The sequence below is a fragment of the Camelus bactrianus genome, chromosome 6 (assembly GCF_048773025.1).
Source record: "Camelus bactrianus isolate YW-2024 breed Bactrian camel chromosome 6, ASM4877302v1, whole genome shotgun sequence".
Lineage (NCBI taxonomy): Eukaryota > Metazoa > Chordata > Mammalia > Artiodactyla > Camelidae > Camelus > Camelus bactrianus.
The window spans coordinates 36,486,739-36,501,145 of record NC_133544.1 but is presented as its reverse complement, the minus strand read 5'-3'; the positions used below and the strand labels follow the sequence as shown (position 1 = coordinate 36,501,145).

Genomic DNA, 14,407 nt, shown 5'->3' with positions numbered 1-14,407 from the left:
CATTTCCTGGGTGTAGAAGAAAAAGTAAGTTCTTTGACATCTTTTAGACAGTCAGACAGTTTGAGTTTCTTGCCATGTGGACACTCATGTTAAGTCCCCTGTGAACATGCACTGGCCCAGAGCCTGTGCTCAGTAGATGCCTGTGGCCTGGACAAATAACTGGCTGCTGAAGGATTACACATGAGATGCTCAGGAAGTGTTTGAGGGAATGTGTGCGTGCGTGTATGCATGAATTATAAATGGCTGCATCATCCGGCAATGAGGTTTGCATTCTGAATTACTCTCGAAGTAGGAGTGTAGGATTTGGGCTGGTTCCTGCACACGTCCTGCAGCCCTGCCTACCCGCTGTCATTCTCTCTTCTCATCTTCATTATTTGGATGTCAGTTGCTATGGGAGCACCAGAGTGGCTGGCATGAAGGGGAGAGGGCTCAAAGTCCAAGAAATATTTTATTTCCTTAACAGTCTCTCTACCCTATAGTACATGGTAAAATAAATAAATCCTGCGATGTGGGAAGAGACTCATTGTACTCAATATCTTTTGACCCAATTAAAAATTAAAAGTGTCAGCTGAGCTGCCTAACAAGTCTCTGGAGGGCACGCTGAGCAGGTGGGGAGGGGCCCAGGCTAGAGCAGTGCTGTGTCCCTGAGGGAGGGGACACGTGTGGAACTTGGCTTCATGGCTGCCCACCGGGCCTTAGGATGCCTTTCTCATCTGTCACTTCACAGGCTGGTTCTGGGTCTCAGGAGACAAAGGCCCTCCATTCCATTAGGGAAACATTGCTTAGAATAACTCTTCCATTAAGCCTTGTCAACAGAAGTTATATTCGATTGTAAGTGTAAAAACTGGAACTTCGGGTGGCTGGCTGGGTATCGGGAGATGATTTTCACATACATTTAAAACAGAGTTATTTATTTTAGATTAGTGGAAAACTCCTGGTGATGTAGACTCATTAAAAGTTAATGTTACTCGGATGAGTTTCTAGTTGAAATAACACAAGGAAGCCAAATACGAAGCCTGCGGGTTTGGCAGTAGACTGTCTCGTAGACTGGATATAGTTTGCATTGCCTACTATTAAAAGCAGGAAAGGAAACAGTATAAAACAGTGAACCATTGGTAGTAAAAAACTAAAATTATTTCTATTAGTCAGCCTTTGCTTGTGGGATCTCTCACTTCTTATTTTTATAAATCAAATGAAAACACATCTATCAGACACAGAGAACATGACTGTGTAGGTGGCAGTGAGTCATATTGTGGTATTTTGTGTAATGACTAAGAATGCTGGCAGAACTCTTATATGCTGAAAACCTTCAAGGTGTGTTCTCTGTGTGTACACATCCCTTTTGAGATTTAAAACTCTGTTGTTTTCCATTTATGTCTTCCTTGCCTGGTGAAGAACAGGTAATAATTCACGGAATGCACCTCTATTTAAACCAACAAGTCTTATCTAACTTTCAGATTTCAAACCACCACTATGAAAATAAAATACTTTCCTCAGGGTCACTGTGGTTAAATTTTAAGAGCTGTGATGGCAATTCATGACTCCTGGATGTGATGGTCATTTGCTGTGGTGAGGATGGATGTTCATAAATTTCATGAATTATTGCAGCTGAATAGTACATTTTCTCCACACGTTCATAAAAGTGTAATTTTTTTGCTGCCAAAGGGTCACCCTTCAGTCCTCTATCCGCTTTGTCTGGCCTCTTTCCCCTGATCTTATGTTTATCACTGTGTTGTGTGACTTAAGGCCTGGTCACTTGTCCCTCAAAGAGGGTTTGACTCGTATCTGGTGGTGGTGAGTTGTGGGATGGGAATAGAGGGTAGACGAGGGAGAGGGCTAAATCTGGAGAAGATGCTGTTAATATTGAGTCTGTGTTAGGTGAACGTGGGGGTTGCTGCCTGCCAGGCACGTGGGAAACCTTGGTGGAAGGGGTTAGGATGGGTGACTTGGGCCTGTTTGCTGTGGGTATTTAATTTGAAGGGGAAAAGTTAGCCTTGTCGGAGGAATAAAATGTTAGAAATTCTGTGAGCTCTGTGCATTGAGTCAGATGGATGATTACCTTGTCAAGGACCATTTAAACACCAAAAAGAAACAAACAGACCCTAAAACGAAAACCCCAAACAACCCCAAACAGAAGCACACACAAAGCAGTGGGTTGATTGGCAGGGTAACCCCACGGTCCTGTCTAAGTGTCTCCCTCCTCTCATTTTTTAAATCTCCATTTCCCCCAGCATTCATCTTATGTCTTCCTACTTCTCTCTGAATATAGAGTTGGCTTAACTCCTTGGAAATAGAAATTCTGAATTCCTTTTTTATAAATTGCACTTGTTCGCTGGCAGCTCACTTGTTGGCTCACTGAAATTTGTTGACTGGGTGGATTTTCAAAGAATAAATGCTCTAAATAATGCACTGAAGTTGTAATAATCCCATATTTCAGTTTAGCTCACATCTCTGAAAAGAGTTTTTCAACTCAGGCAAGACCTTTATTGTATATGATTTCAAAATTCCTTCCCTTGCTTTATCTAGCAAATTGACCCATTTCCTTAGGTTTATTTGAGCTGTGCCGATTGTTTTCTGATTTATGTAGATTTCTCTGTAGAGCTGCCTGCTTGTTCTAGAGTGTAGGACTGGTGGGGTTTCTTTGTATGGAAGCTTTTAGAAGTAGGGCTTGATAAGTCCCTTTGTCAGGGATGAAGCTTAGAACTTTTGTTCCCACAGCTGGGTTTACTTCAGAGTTCTTTTCTTCTTAATGAAAAAGTCTTAAGTGTTACTTTTTCTCCAAGATAGAAATATATAAAATAAATATCTTGTAAAAATATTAAAAAAAAACATTATATCTTCTCTGAGAAGAAAAGCCTTTAGGGTTTTTTGTGTTGGTTTCAGTTTTTAAGAAACTTGAGCATTCTGTGGAGAATGATGCTTGGTGCAGATGTTTCTTTTTTCATCATTAGCTAAATCACTTTCCCTTAACTTTTAAAACTTTCTCGGGTAGCCAAGAAAGAATAATATAAAAAAAAAAATTCTATGGCCCATGAAAGGAGCTAGGCCATCCTAATCTGAGGTGTAGTAGCAGGAACTAAATTTATTCTGTTCATCTTTGCACTAATTGCTGGTCCCCAAAACAATATCTGACATAACCAGATGGCAAAAAGGAAAAAAAAAAAATAAGGTGAGAAGTAAAATGTAAAAGTAAGGTGATCTAGAAGCAACCAGGATGCTTCCTGGGGTTGGGCTAACGATGTTTCTTGTTAATCTTGGTGAAGAACTTGGCTGTTAGCCCCCAGAGGGTCAGTACTCTGTTCTGGTGCCACCACTCAGGAGACACAAGAAACACTGAAAAGGTTCTTCAGGACTTAAATGATTAATGTTAACATATTACCTAATTTAATATTAAAGGACATTGAGGGGAACATTGCCTATCTCTTGGCCTAAATGGAATATATACTAATAGAATCTATGTAATTTTCAAGGAAAGGACAAGAATATTTCATGGAAGTGATCTTGGTTTCAAACAAAAATTGTATCTGAATTGTAACACTTCCCAGATTGAACTACTAACTCTAAAGAGGTGCGCTTTTTTCCTTTCCCTCCTCTTCTTACATTTCTTTTCAATCAGTTTCTCTTCTAAACTGGCTGCTTGGTTTATCCAAGGTTCAACTAGAATTTTCTTTCCTTACTATGTACACAAGGTTCTGAAGTTTTTGTTTTCCTGGGGCTCTAGCAACCAGGCTTGATTTTTTTTTTTCAGAAGCTTTATGGAGATATAATTTACAAGCCAGAGAATTGACTCATTGTAAGTGTACAGTTTAGTGCATTTTAGTAAATGTACAGTTGAGCCACCCTCACCACGTCCAGTTCTAGGACAGTTCCATCACCCCATCTCCTCTGTGGCCCATTTGCAGTCAGTCTCTGCTTCCAGCCCCAGGCAACCATAGATCTGCTTTCTGCCTCTAGAGATTAACTTTTTTTCTTAAAAAAAATTCCTATAAAGACGTGATGTCTGAGATACAGTGATCCTAATTGTTTGGTTTTCCATGATTGGCTCTTTCAATATTTGAATTAAGTATCAAAATGAAAAATCTCTTGTAATATTACTTTGAAGTAATTTCAGAGCTTGAAGAAACTCATGTGTAAGATGATTTCAAATTAGTTTGTAGTCCGTTCTTTTTCCTCCTTCCATCAACTGTGCTTTTATTCCACCTCCTTGCCCTGCAGTGTATCTGAATGAGGACAAATAGCTGGAAAAGCAAGAAGCCAAAAGCAGCCCATCCATTTTGTAACCAAAGAAAGACTTCAGGAGAGTTGTCAGCGAGATGGGTATATCTTTGAACATCAAAGCTAAAACTATAAAGCTGGCAGCTTCTGTAAGGAATCATAGACTATCATTTTTTATCTGAAAGTTGCAAAGATTTCTTACAGAAGACAAAAAGCACTAACTCTAATAAAAGAAACAAATATGAACAAATTAGATTTCATAAAAAAGCCCCTGCACTTAGTGATCAAAATAGATTGTTAACAAAATGAAAAGGCACAAAGTACTCTCAGTACATACCTTTGACAAAGGACATGTTTCCAGGATATGTAAAGCACTGCTTTAATGCAGTAGGAAACACAGAAATGGGCAAAAGATTTGAATAGATACCTTATAAAATGATATGTATGAACGGAATGTGAACATGTGAAAAGGCGTATGCAGCATCAGTTGTCATCAGGAAAATGCATATGGAAACTGCATTGAGATACCAGTTCACATAAACTAGGATGGCTAAAATTTAAAGGATGTAGCACCAAATGTTGCTGCAGATGTGGCATAACTGGAACTGGCTGTATGTATTGCTGGTGGGAGAGTGAAATGGTCCAACCAGTTTCTAAAGTGTAACATGCAAGAACCGCTTCAGTGTCTACCAAACTCAAAAAGTGTGTACTTAATTGCGGTACATTTACTGTATGTACATTTTACTACAAAAAAAGAAAAGAATTGGTTTTAATCATCAAAATGCATTGACCATCACTACATCCCACGATAATCCCTCCTCTTCCTCCTTCCCAGCTGCCCCCCGACCTTCCTTTACCTTACTTTTTGTGTGTGTGTGTGTGGCAATCCAGCTATGTCAGATACTGTTTTGGGGACTGGCAATTAATGCAAAGATGAACTGAACAAATTTATTTCCTGTTCTTTGGGAATGAGTCTAGAAAGGGAGTCAGACATGCCAGTCATGTAACTGCAGCAAGTGAAAAATGCCACAAGGTTAGGAGGGCAGAGAGGGGCTGCCCACCAGGACAGTCAGGGTAGGCTTCCTGGGGAGTGGAGCTGATCTCTTGTAAGAGTTTTATTAGATAAACAGGATTGATCCGTAGGCATGGTGGGAAGGACTCTCCAGGAAAAGGGAACAGCAGGTGCAGAAGTTTCAGAAATGGGCAGCGTGTGATCCCAAGTGCTGAAAGGCGGCTCCCGGCGGAGGAAGAAAGGAGGGAATGGAGGAGGTTAGAGCTGGGGCAGGTCAGCAGAGGCCATGACATGAAGGGCCCCTCCCTACCAGCTAAGGAATTTGGACTTTATCCTGAAAAGAAGAGGCACTGTTGAAGCCTTCTATCATCTGGTCTTCCTAACTTGAACCTGAACTCCGTGAAATCGGGGTCTATTGTTCGTCTTCACATTCTTTATAATGTCTGGCTGTGGTCCTAGAGTGGACAGGACATCCAGTAAGTGCTGATAGATCTCTAGGGCTGTGTGATAGTCTGTTGGAGTCTTAACATGCTTGTTTCAGCCACATTATTAAAATGGAGTGAGTCAGAGCAGAGAGACTTTTGGAATGGAGGTGGGGGTCTCATTACACTCTGGGCATCGTGCCTAGGCACTCCCGGTTATTATCTGATTTCATCTGTGTCACCCTCCTCGCTCGGACCTGCCAGTGAGTGACCTCCGATTGCTATGAAGATAAAGACCAAAGTTCACAGTGGCCTGCAAGGCTGTTGTTCACTGTCTGCAGGGCTTTTTCCCTATTTAATTTCTATTCATTTCTCTGATCTCATGTCACTCAAAGACTTCACTGCCCCTTTTCCCCACAGCAGGTGGGCTCTCAGAGCTCAGCCCCCTGTGTGATCAGCCCTCTGTTGGTGGGATTATTTGGTTTCCCTTCTGCACATGAGCTCTGGGATACATTTCTCTCCCCTACACCTAGCCCAATGAATGACGTTTAGTAGATGCTCAGAAAATGTTTTGGGTGCATAAATGAATCCTTGGGAGAAGTCCGTCAGGTATATATTATCATTCTCATTTTTCATGTGAAGAAATTGAAGTTCAGAGGTTAAGGAACTTGAAGGTTACATAACCCAGAGGAGCCAGACCTGGAACTCAGGAGTGTCTGACAGTAAAATCCTCTGTGTGTGAACAGACACTCACCAGGCTGTGAGTGCAACTCACATCAGTGTCGTGGTTCTGCCCACCTGCTGAAGGAGCAACAGAATGAACAGGCTTATGGTTAAGAACGTGGGTTCTGGAACCAGACAGTCTAGCCTCAGATTCCTCCTCTACTGTTTACTCACTCTGTTAACCTCGAGCAGGCTGTTTAATCTCTCTGATTCAGCTTCCTGGAAAGTGGGGTAATATTACCCACTTTATAGGATTGTTGAGAGGTTACACTAAATTAATCCATATATAACACTGCCACTAAACACACACAAAGTGTTCAGTAATTGTTACCTGTTGCTATTAGCAGTATCTGTTTCTTCCCATTTCTTTTCTGTAATACAAAACTATATCCAGAGGCCCTATAGTAACTTTTCATTTTTTTATTTCATGAAAATTCTCTCCTTGCCTGAAACCATCTGCCCTGAAGTCCTAGTTCAGCTGGGGTCTCGCAGTTCAAAATTGGTCATTTCTGGGTCTCAGCAGGAGCAGAAATTTTCTACCTCTAACAGCGAAATCTGGTAATATTAGTACTTTTCTGTGAATTTTTAGGTTTTAGGATTCACGCATTTCTTCACACCTCTGCTCAAGTGGCAAAAACACAGCGCTGTAGTATAGTAGGGGATACAATATTAATAGCACTGTTCTCTCTCCCAAATCATAGACCTTTCCCCCAAACTAAACACCAGATTCTCGAGCTATTTGAATAGCTAACCTGACCCCCCACCCCTCCCCAACCTGCCAAAACCTTTCATTGTTGCAAAGTGATTTATATCACCATTCTCCCCCCACCACCATTCATCAAGAGGTAAAAGCAGGTGTTACTTACAGGAAATTAAAAAAGGAAGAAAGGAAGAAAAATAATTGCTTCACATATATGCCCATTGCATGCTGAAATTTTAACACTTTTAAAATGCTCCCTTAGAATGGAATTTTCTGTAAATATTTTTCTTTCCTTCCCTGGTTGTTCATTACTGAAATTCTTAACTAGTTTCTTGTGGTTAGGGTGTAAATAGTGTGTGGGTGTGTATTTTAGTGACTTAACTGTTTACCTTGCTGTTAAAAGAAAATAGCACCTGATTTGTATTTAGGTGACGAGACTAATAACCACAGTACCGTCGCCCCTCCCTGTGCCGGGCGTCACCACCTGCTTAGCTGATGTTGCTAATCCTCACACAGTCTGCAGGTGAAAGGACATGTCCATCCCCAGGACAAGGAGGCAGAGGCTCAGCGAGATGAAGAATTTCCCCTGGCATGGAACATGTCTCAGACCTCGTGTGGCCAGGCCCCAGAGGTGCAGGTGCTAACAAGACAGGGCATAAGGGGATAACCAAAAGCAAGCCTGGCCAATTAAGTTGGGGCTGTACACGGAAGACCTCAAAAGACAGGCCGTGGAATGTATCATTCATTCTGCAGGCAGTGTGAAACGAATGACATTTTTTGCACTTGCTCCCATCCGCTCAGTCCTCAATGCTGGGCAGTGATTTAAGGAGCCTTCTTACGGAGCCTTCCAGGTGATTCTGTTGCTCACTCAGGTCAGAGGACCACTGCTTTCATGTATTTGTGGCTGTGCTGTAAGATGGCTTGGAGGGGCAAGGAGGAACAGTGGGGAGGCTGGTGCCGGAGGCCAAGGGAGAGGTGATGAGGGTGTAAGTTTGGGTGGTTTTATTGGAAGTAAAACCAAGGGAAAATTGTGAGATTTTCCAAGGAAGAAGTAATAGGACTTGATGACCAAACGGAGGCAGGAGTATAAGGTGTGTGGCCGTTGTCCACAGGTGACAGAGCTGCAGGTACACACTGAAGGCATTCACAGGGGGGCCCGTTTAGACGCCTCAGGTATCTGAACCTTATTGTGCCTTACTCTATAGCACTTGAAAATGTCTTACACCCATCAATCCATCATCGCCCTTAACTGGATAACTTTCCCCTACAGGAATGAAAATGTACCAGACGCTCAATACCAGTAATAGTGTTGACAATGGATTGAGTTATTAAATGCCAAGAACTGTTCTCTATGCACTTAATAGTCATTATCCCATTGTTGTTCATTAGTTATGTATGTTCATAAATTGCCTTCCCTTAGTGTCCAATCTAAGCCGCACACCACTGTAAAATTAATGTTTCCAGACACAGATCTGAGAGGCTAGGAGTCTGGGCCCTGGAGTCAGACAGCTCTAGGCTTATACCGTATCATTTACCAGGCATGTGGTTTTTGAGCAGGTTACTTACCCAATCTTCCTCCAAAGTCTCCCCCAGCTGTATTACAGCAAGTACTTAATACTGTATTTATTGGTGGTGCTTATGAGGACACAGATGTCACTCCCTTGCTCAGAACCCTCATTGGCTCTTCTTGGTCAAGAAAATAAACTCCTTAATCTGGCATCTAAGATTTCCCACAACCTGGTCACTCCTTACCTCTCAAATCTTTTATCTAATGCTTCTTTGTATAAACCCAGTGCTTCAGCTAAGCTGGTCGGTGTCCCCCAACACTCCACACTGTTACCACATCCCGGCCTTCGGTTTTGTTCCTCCCTTCCTTTCATCATATCCCTCAGGGCCCATCCTGATCATCAGTGTTTGTGGATCCATCCCTACCAAACCCTCATCTATAGTAAGATTAAATCCTTCTAACTCTGGGGCTTTAATGGCCTTTAAGTTTCGATGGGCGCTGTACGGCAGTGCATGGAGACCCAGGACAGCTCTGCCCAGGCCCAGCCCACTTTCCGCGCCCTGCGGTAGGCGTAGGGCTCTGCCCCGGCCTTCGTGCCGTGCCCAGTGCCTCACCTGGGCCAAGGACCTGGTTTCTTAATGGTTGTAGCCTACACCTCGACTTAGCTTCTTGTTTTTCCCCAGTTCATTTAAATACGTGTTGGTGTTCTTTTTATTTTGTTTTTTTCTCACCCTGATGAAGCTGATAACTTCCCCAATAGGAAGAACATTTAATCTGTGAAATAATAATTATTGTTTTTCTTCTCAGGATGAACTCGACCTCACAGACAAACACCGGGAAGCCATGTTTGCACTTCCAGCAGAGAAAAAATGGCAAATATACTGTAGTAAGAAAAAGGTAAGCTACTCATGATGATTATGGTTAACTGGAAAATGAACGTTTTGGATTCCCTTTGCTCTCCCATTTCGCCACCACAATTCAGACAGCTCTTTAGAACGTAAAACCCAGGTTGACTGTGTCCTGTAGTGGCTTTGGTGCGACATGCAGCAAAAGGCCAATTCCTTGGATGCTGTTTTTATCAATACATCAGACCCCCTGCCTCATACCATTAATCATAACCCTGCATAAGCGAGACCCCAAGTGACATCAGCTCACAGAAGATCGAAGTGTTTTCCCCAGCTCCTTTACACGAGAGCTTTTATGTAGTTAGGTTAGGACCAGCTTTGTGGTTCACAGTTGTAGTTCACGAACCCTCTGTGACTAGCTTCTAAAAACTTTCCATTTTGCCGTCTCTGTGGCCTGTCCTCTCCAGCCATTTCACATGCCAAACTAGGAATGGAGGAAAGGGAAAGGCACAAAGTCCCCACCCTGGCTCGCAGGGCCACGTCTGGGAGTTACACACCCAAATTCCCCTCGTGTCCCATGTTCGCTACATGGCCACACCCCGGTCTTATTCTAGTGGTCACCCACACTTGAAAGCCAGGGGGTTCTGGTACCTTTGGAGAAGGAGAGAAAGGGTATTGGGGGCAGTAAGAATACCTGCCTCTTCCCTAGCCCCCGTGGCACCAGGCATCGCCCCAGGGACTGCCACTTTCCCTTCTGTTCTAGGAGAGACTTGAATCAAGACGGGGCAGTGGAAAGGGCAGGGCAAGCCCCTGAGAGAAATGTTACCTCTCCAATTGGAGTGGACCCTTGGTTACTCACCTCTGGAAGCAGGGAAACCTTTCCTCAGGGGACTAGTATGCATTTGGGGGCTTTCATTTGCCCCCCACAGCTGCCTGTTGGCACCTCTGCCCCCTCTGTGCGGCCTTGTGGCATTGGCATGTCCCCGTCCCAGGGCGTCTTTCCAGCAGCGGGCCTGCCTGTGTCCCTCTGCCGTCAGACCCTATGGGGAGGCGCCGCATCTCGCTCACTTTTGTACCTCCAGCATCTGCCGCTCTGAAGTGAAGGTATGGTGAAGGAACCACTGAGCTGTTACGAGTGTTATGCCGAACTCTCAAAACAACCTAGAGCACATTTGATTTTCCACCTGAGCTGTTGTCATTGATAAAATTACGTGTGGGTTTTAGTCCCTGGGGCCTCTGCTGAGAGACGTGTCCAGCTCTAGCCTCTCAGGATGATTTCTGAGCCACTATCAGATCCAATCAAGTTGGAGCCTTCAGGGTTTCTGATCCAGTGGTAGCCAGTAAGATGTGTTTGTGAGCAAGTCTGTCCTCTTTCTCTTTGTGCACATCTTACCAACTAGAAAACCTCTCGTCTGTTGAACTGATGGTCATGGCTCAGGAAACATCTTAAAATGAAAGGATTTTAGAACAAAAATACAATGTGTTCTGTTCTGAAAATGATGATATTTGTATGGTCTTGAAAGAAAGAGAACTTTTCATGCAGCTGTCTTAAAGACTAGAGCCCTAGGACTGAGAAAGAAAAACCCACGAGCGCCTGAGTACACAGAGGATGTTGTCCTTTTTGACTCACCCGAGTGCAGATCTTTTTTTCTCAAAATTAGGAAACAACGTGAAGTGGGGATTGAGAATATGCACTGGAGGAAAAACAAGGGCAGGAAAATGGGAGCAGCTTACTGAGGGGAAAGTTTCCTTCTTTCCCAGATTTTATTACACCCTGGACAGCAATTGAAAGTTAATCATGGAAACTACTGCCCCTTAGATTAGAAAAGACGAACCCTGGAGGATAGTAATGACCTTGGGCTCGCAGCTGCTGCTCATTTTTCAGTTTCCAGGTCTATCGGATCCCCTTGGATATCTTGTCTCCTGCATGCTTGGCGGGGGTGGCCTTTTTGTAGGAGGATGGATGTGGATGTGGCCACTGGGCTCAGAATCCCACTTCCGGATGGATGGGCCCTTCCTGCAAGTACCTGGCCCGATTGCGCAGACCTCTGGGAATGGAATTCTCCTGCTAGCTTCATTACAGCAGCTTGGGTTCCTTTTGTGACTTAGTAGTGGTGTGGCTGACTGGGAAAGTCGTCTTAACTCCTTGGGGAATCCCATGGGCTTAGAGATCCGCCTTTACTTTAAAATGGCTTGACTAAGGATTTTCTTGATTAGAGCTTCTCAGACTGTTAAAACTGTACAGTGCTTTGGTCTGAAACTGACCTTTTGGGGCACTGTAATAAATCGGGAAATAACACAATGAGTAAGAACACAAAAACCTAAGTCCGAAAAGGGCACGATGTCTGCCTGTCTTCAGAGCATATGATCTCCTAAGGGGCAGGCTGCCCATTCTCAGAAGGGAGCCCGTGGTGGCCGTCCTTAACACTGAGAACAGACTGTTTCCCTTGGACCCTGTCCTGCATAGTCTTTTCAAATCAGGCTCGTCACCAGCAAGCCCCACTGCATCCATTTCTCAGGCCAAGGGAAAGATACACCCCCAAGGCTTCTTCAGATTTTCCATCTTCCAAGATTAGAACCCAGGGCACCACAGACGTTTGTTCTCACACATAGTGAAGCCGTGGAGTAAGGGCCCACAAACGCCAGCAGAAACAGACACATGAGTTGGTGAAAAGCAGGCTTTCTGTGGAAAAGGGCACAGCAGCCCTGGAGGCGAACGGGGCTGGGAACTGAAGATGGGGCCAGGCCTTTCTTGGCCAAGTGGCTGTTGTCCACCCAGCAGGGCCTTGAGTCCCAGCAGTGGCTATCTGCTTATCAAGCTTGGCCTTCATTTCTCAGACGGCTCTATCTGAGTCCCCTGGTTGAAGACCCACTTCCAGAGCCAAAATGAAAGCTGCAGAAGTATTTCTGGGCTAAAAGAATTGGAAAGAAATTAATGGGAATTTTGCCTAATTGAGTAATCTGGGGGAGAGCGAGAGATGGATGTTGTGGCCTTGTCAAAAGTCCAAACAAATCTGTAAAAATGACAGGACTGGTTGGTCAGCCATGGTTTGTCATATGCCGCCATCCACTGTCAAATTTTTTTTTAAACTTTTCTGAAAGGTCCAAAAAAAGGTTCTGTTGGTGGGGCTGGGGGTATTTTCAAATAGGAAATGTTTGTGGTTCTTATCTTTAAAGGTAATTCCCTTTTAGTTCCAAACACAACATACTCTTTTGTTTAAGTGAGGTTTTTCCCAGTCTCTAGCCAGAAACTGCATCTGTTAACAATCTTTTGGATTTTAAACTGAAGCTTTTTAAACAATGAACCATCTGACCACGAAAGGCATCTGGCCATGCTGTATTTGCTTATTGTTAACATGATTTTTAAACCCTGGGAAAAGCCCGGAGTAGGTCTTCAGAGAGGAGAAACTAAGATGGTGTGTACACCGTATTATGGCAACAGCGGTCTTATCAGCCCAGGCAGAAATCTTCTTTAATCACAGTTCTTTGCAGGGGCAGTTGCCCTTAATTGTGTCACTTAACCAGTCCTCCTAAGTGTCCAGAAAATACTTTTTCCCCCTTGTTGAGCTTCAGAGTTTACAAAGTAAGTGAATAGGGTTAGAAGATGTTAGAAGTTGTGAGCTCAGATATTTGAGGCAAAGACCAGAATCTGATGACTGCGCTGAATTTTTCCTTCTTCCATGTCTGATCCCGGAGCCAAGGCTGAAGTAAAAGGCTCTGGATTCTCCACATTACGTTTCTGTGTCTGTTGAGGTATCCTTTGGAGAAGGTGGGTTTTCACTGCTGCTGAGTTTGTTTGACTCTAGGTTAGTTAAATCACTCAAGAGTCTCGTCTGATCTGGCTGCAGGTCAGCTGTGAAGCTTTGTGGGACATGCTGATCATGTGCTAGGCACGCTTTGAAGACATCTAGGAAAAGTAGCTCAAAATTCAGTGGATTCCCTTCACTCACTCCCTTTACTTGGGTTGCATGTCCTAATTGGATCGCTTCCCCACTCCTCCCCACGAGAAGGAATTTTCCTTTCACCACACACAGAGATTCTGGTTGCGTGGTGAATGGTCATCTCATCGGGATGCGTTCTTTCAGATCCTGGAGAGTTGAGGCCCTCCTGTGTTTGGATTGCGGAGAGGAAGTAGTTTGATCAAAACCCGGATTTAAAGGCACATACCCTAAAGTAGTGAAATTAAAGACGAAAGGAACCATTGGTCTTCTGCACTGCTGTCAAACGAACCAGCTGGAAAGCCAGGAAGCGGGATGATGAGACGTTAATCCTCTGGTTGTTCCCAGCCTCCTGACGAGAAGCTGCTGTGGGTAGGCTGGGGCGAGGAGCAGGCGCTGGACTTTCGACCTGGAAGGTTTGAGAGGGACGAGACATTAGGTCTTCTCTTCTGTGCTGTGATTATTTTGAATGCACAGGAGAGTGAGATTCGGTTTTCAGGTGCCCAGCTTGCTAGATGTCAAGATTTGGGAGAGGAGCCAGTAAAATGGAGAAACTAGATTTCACTAACTGTATTTCTAGGCTTTCTTAAAGTACCTGGCTTGATCTCTTAATTGAGTTTTCACTTGCTAATGGATTCCAGTTGGCATTTGTGTTCTTGGTGCCAAGAGATTACAGAATGTGGCAGAAGTAACAATGATTAGAAATAAAATTGGTCTGTCTTTCCCCCGCTCCTTCTCTGAAGACTAGATCAGGGAAGCACAGGAGCTGGAGGACAATGGGAATCTCCAGGCTCTGAAAAATCCTGCCTTCCATACATATTCCCTGGCGAGGAGAGATGGGGTTGTGTGTATAATCTCAGATTGAAAGCGGAAGAAACAGCAGGCTTTGAGGATCTGGTGCTTCTCTCAGTGAAGCAGTGCAGTTGGTAAAAGGCTCGTTGGCATGTGAGCCACCCTGGTGGTGTACTGAGTACCTCCTCTGGGGCAGACTCTCAGCTAGATTCTGAGGATGACTAAACACAGAAGTCGGATTTCCTGGAGTGGA

General features: G+C 44.0%; 1 protein-coding gene across 3 annotated transcripts in view; it reads left to right on the top strand.

Annotated features, from left to right (window-relative positions):
• The window catches only part of DAAM1 (dishevelled associated activator of morphogenesis 1), a 155,686-nt gene that overhangs the window by 71,849 nt on the left and 69,430 nt on the right, over positions 1 to 14,407 (top strand). For all 3 annotated transcript variants that reach the window (XM_074365447.1, XM_010962221.3, XM_074365448.1), the window contains exon 3: positions 9,387 to 9,476. In XM_074365447.1, coding sequence (XP_074221548.1) covers positions 9,387 to 9,476 — 90 coding nt within the window. The remainder of the gene's footprint in view (positions 1 to 9,386; positions 9,477 to 14,407) is intronic.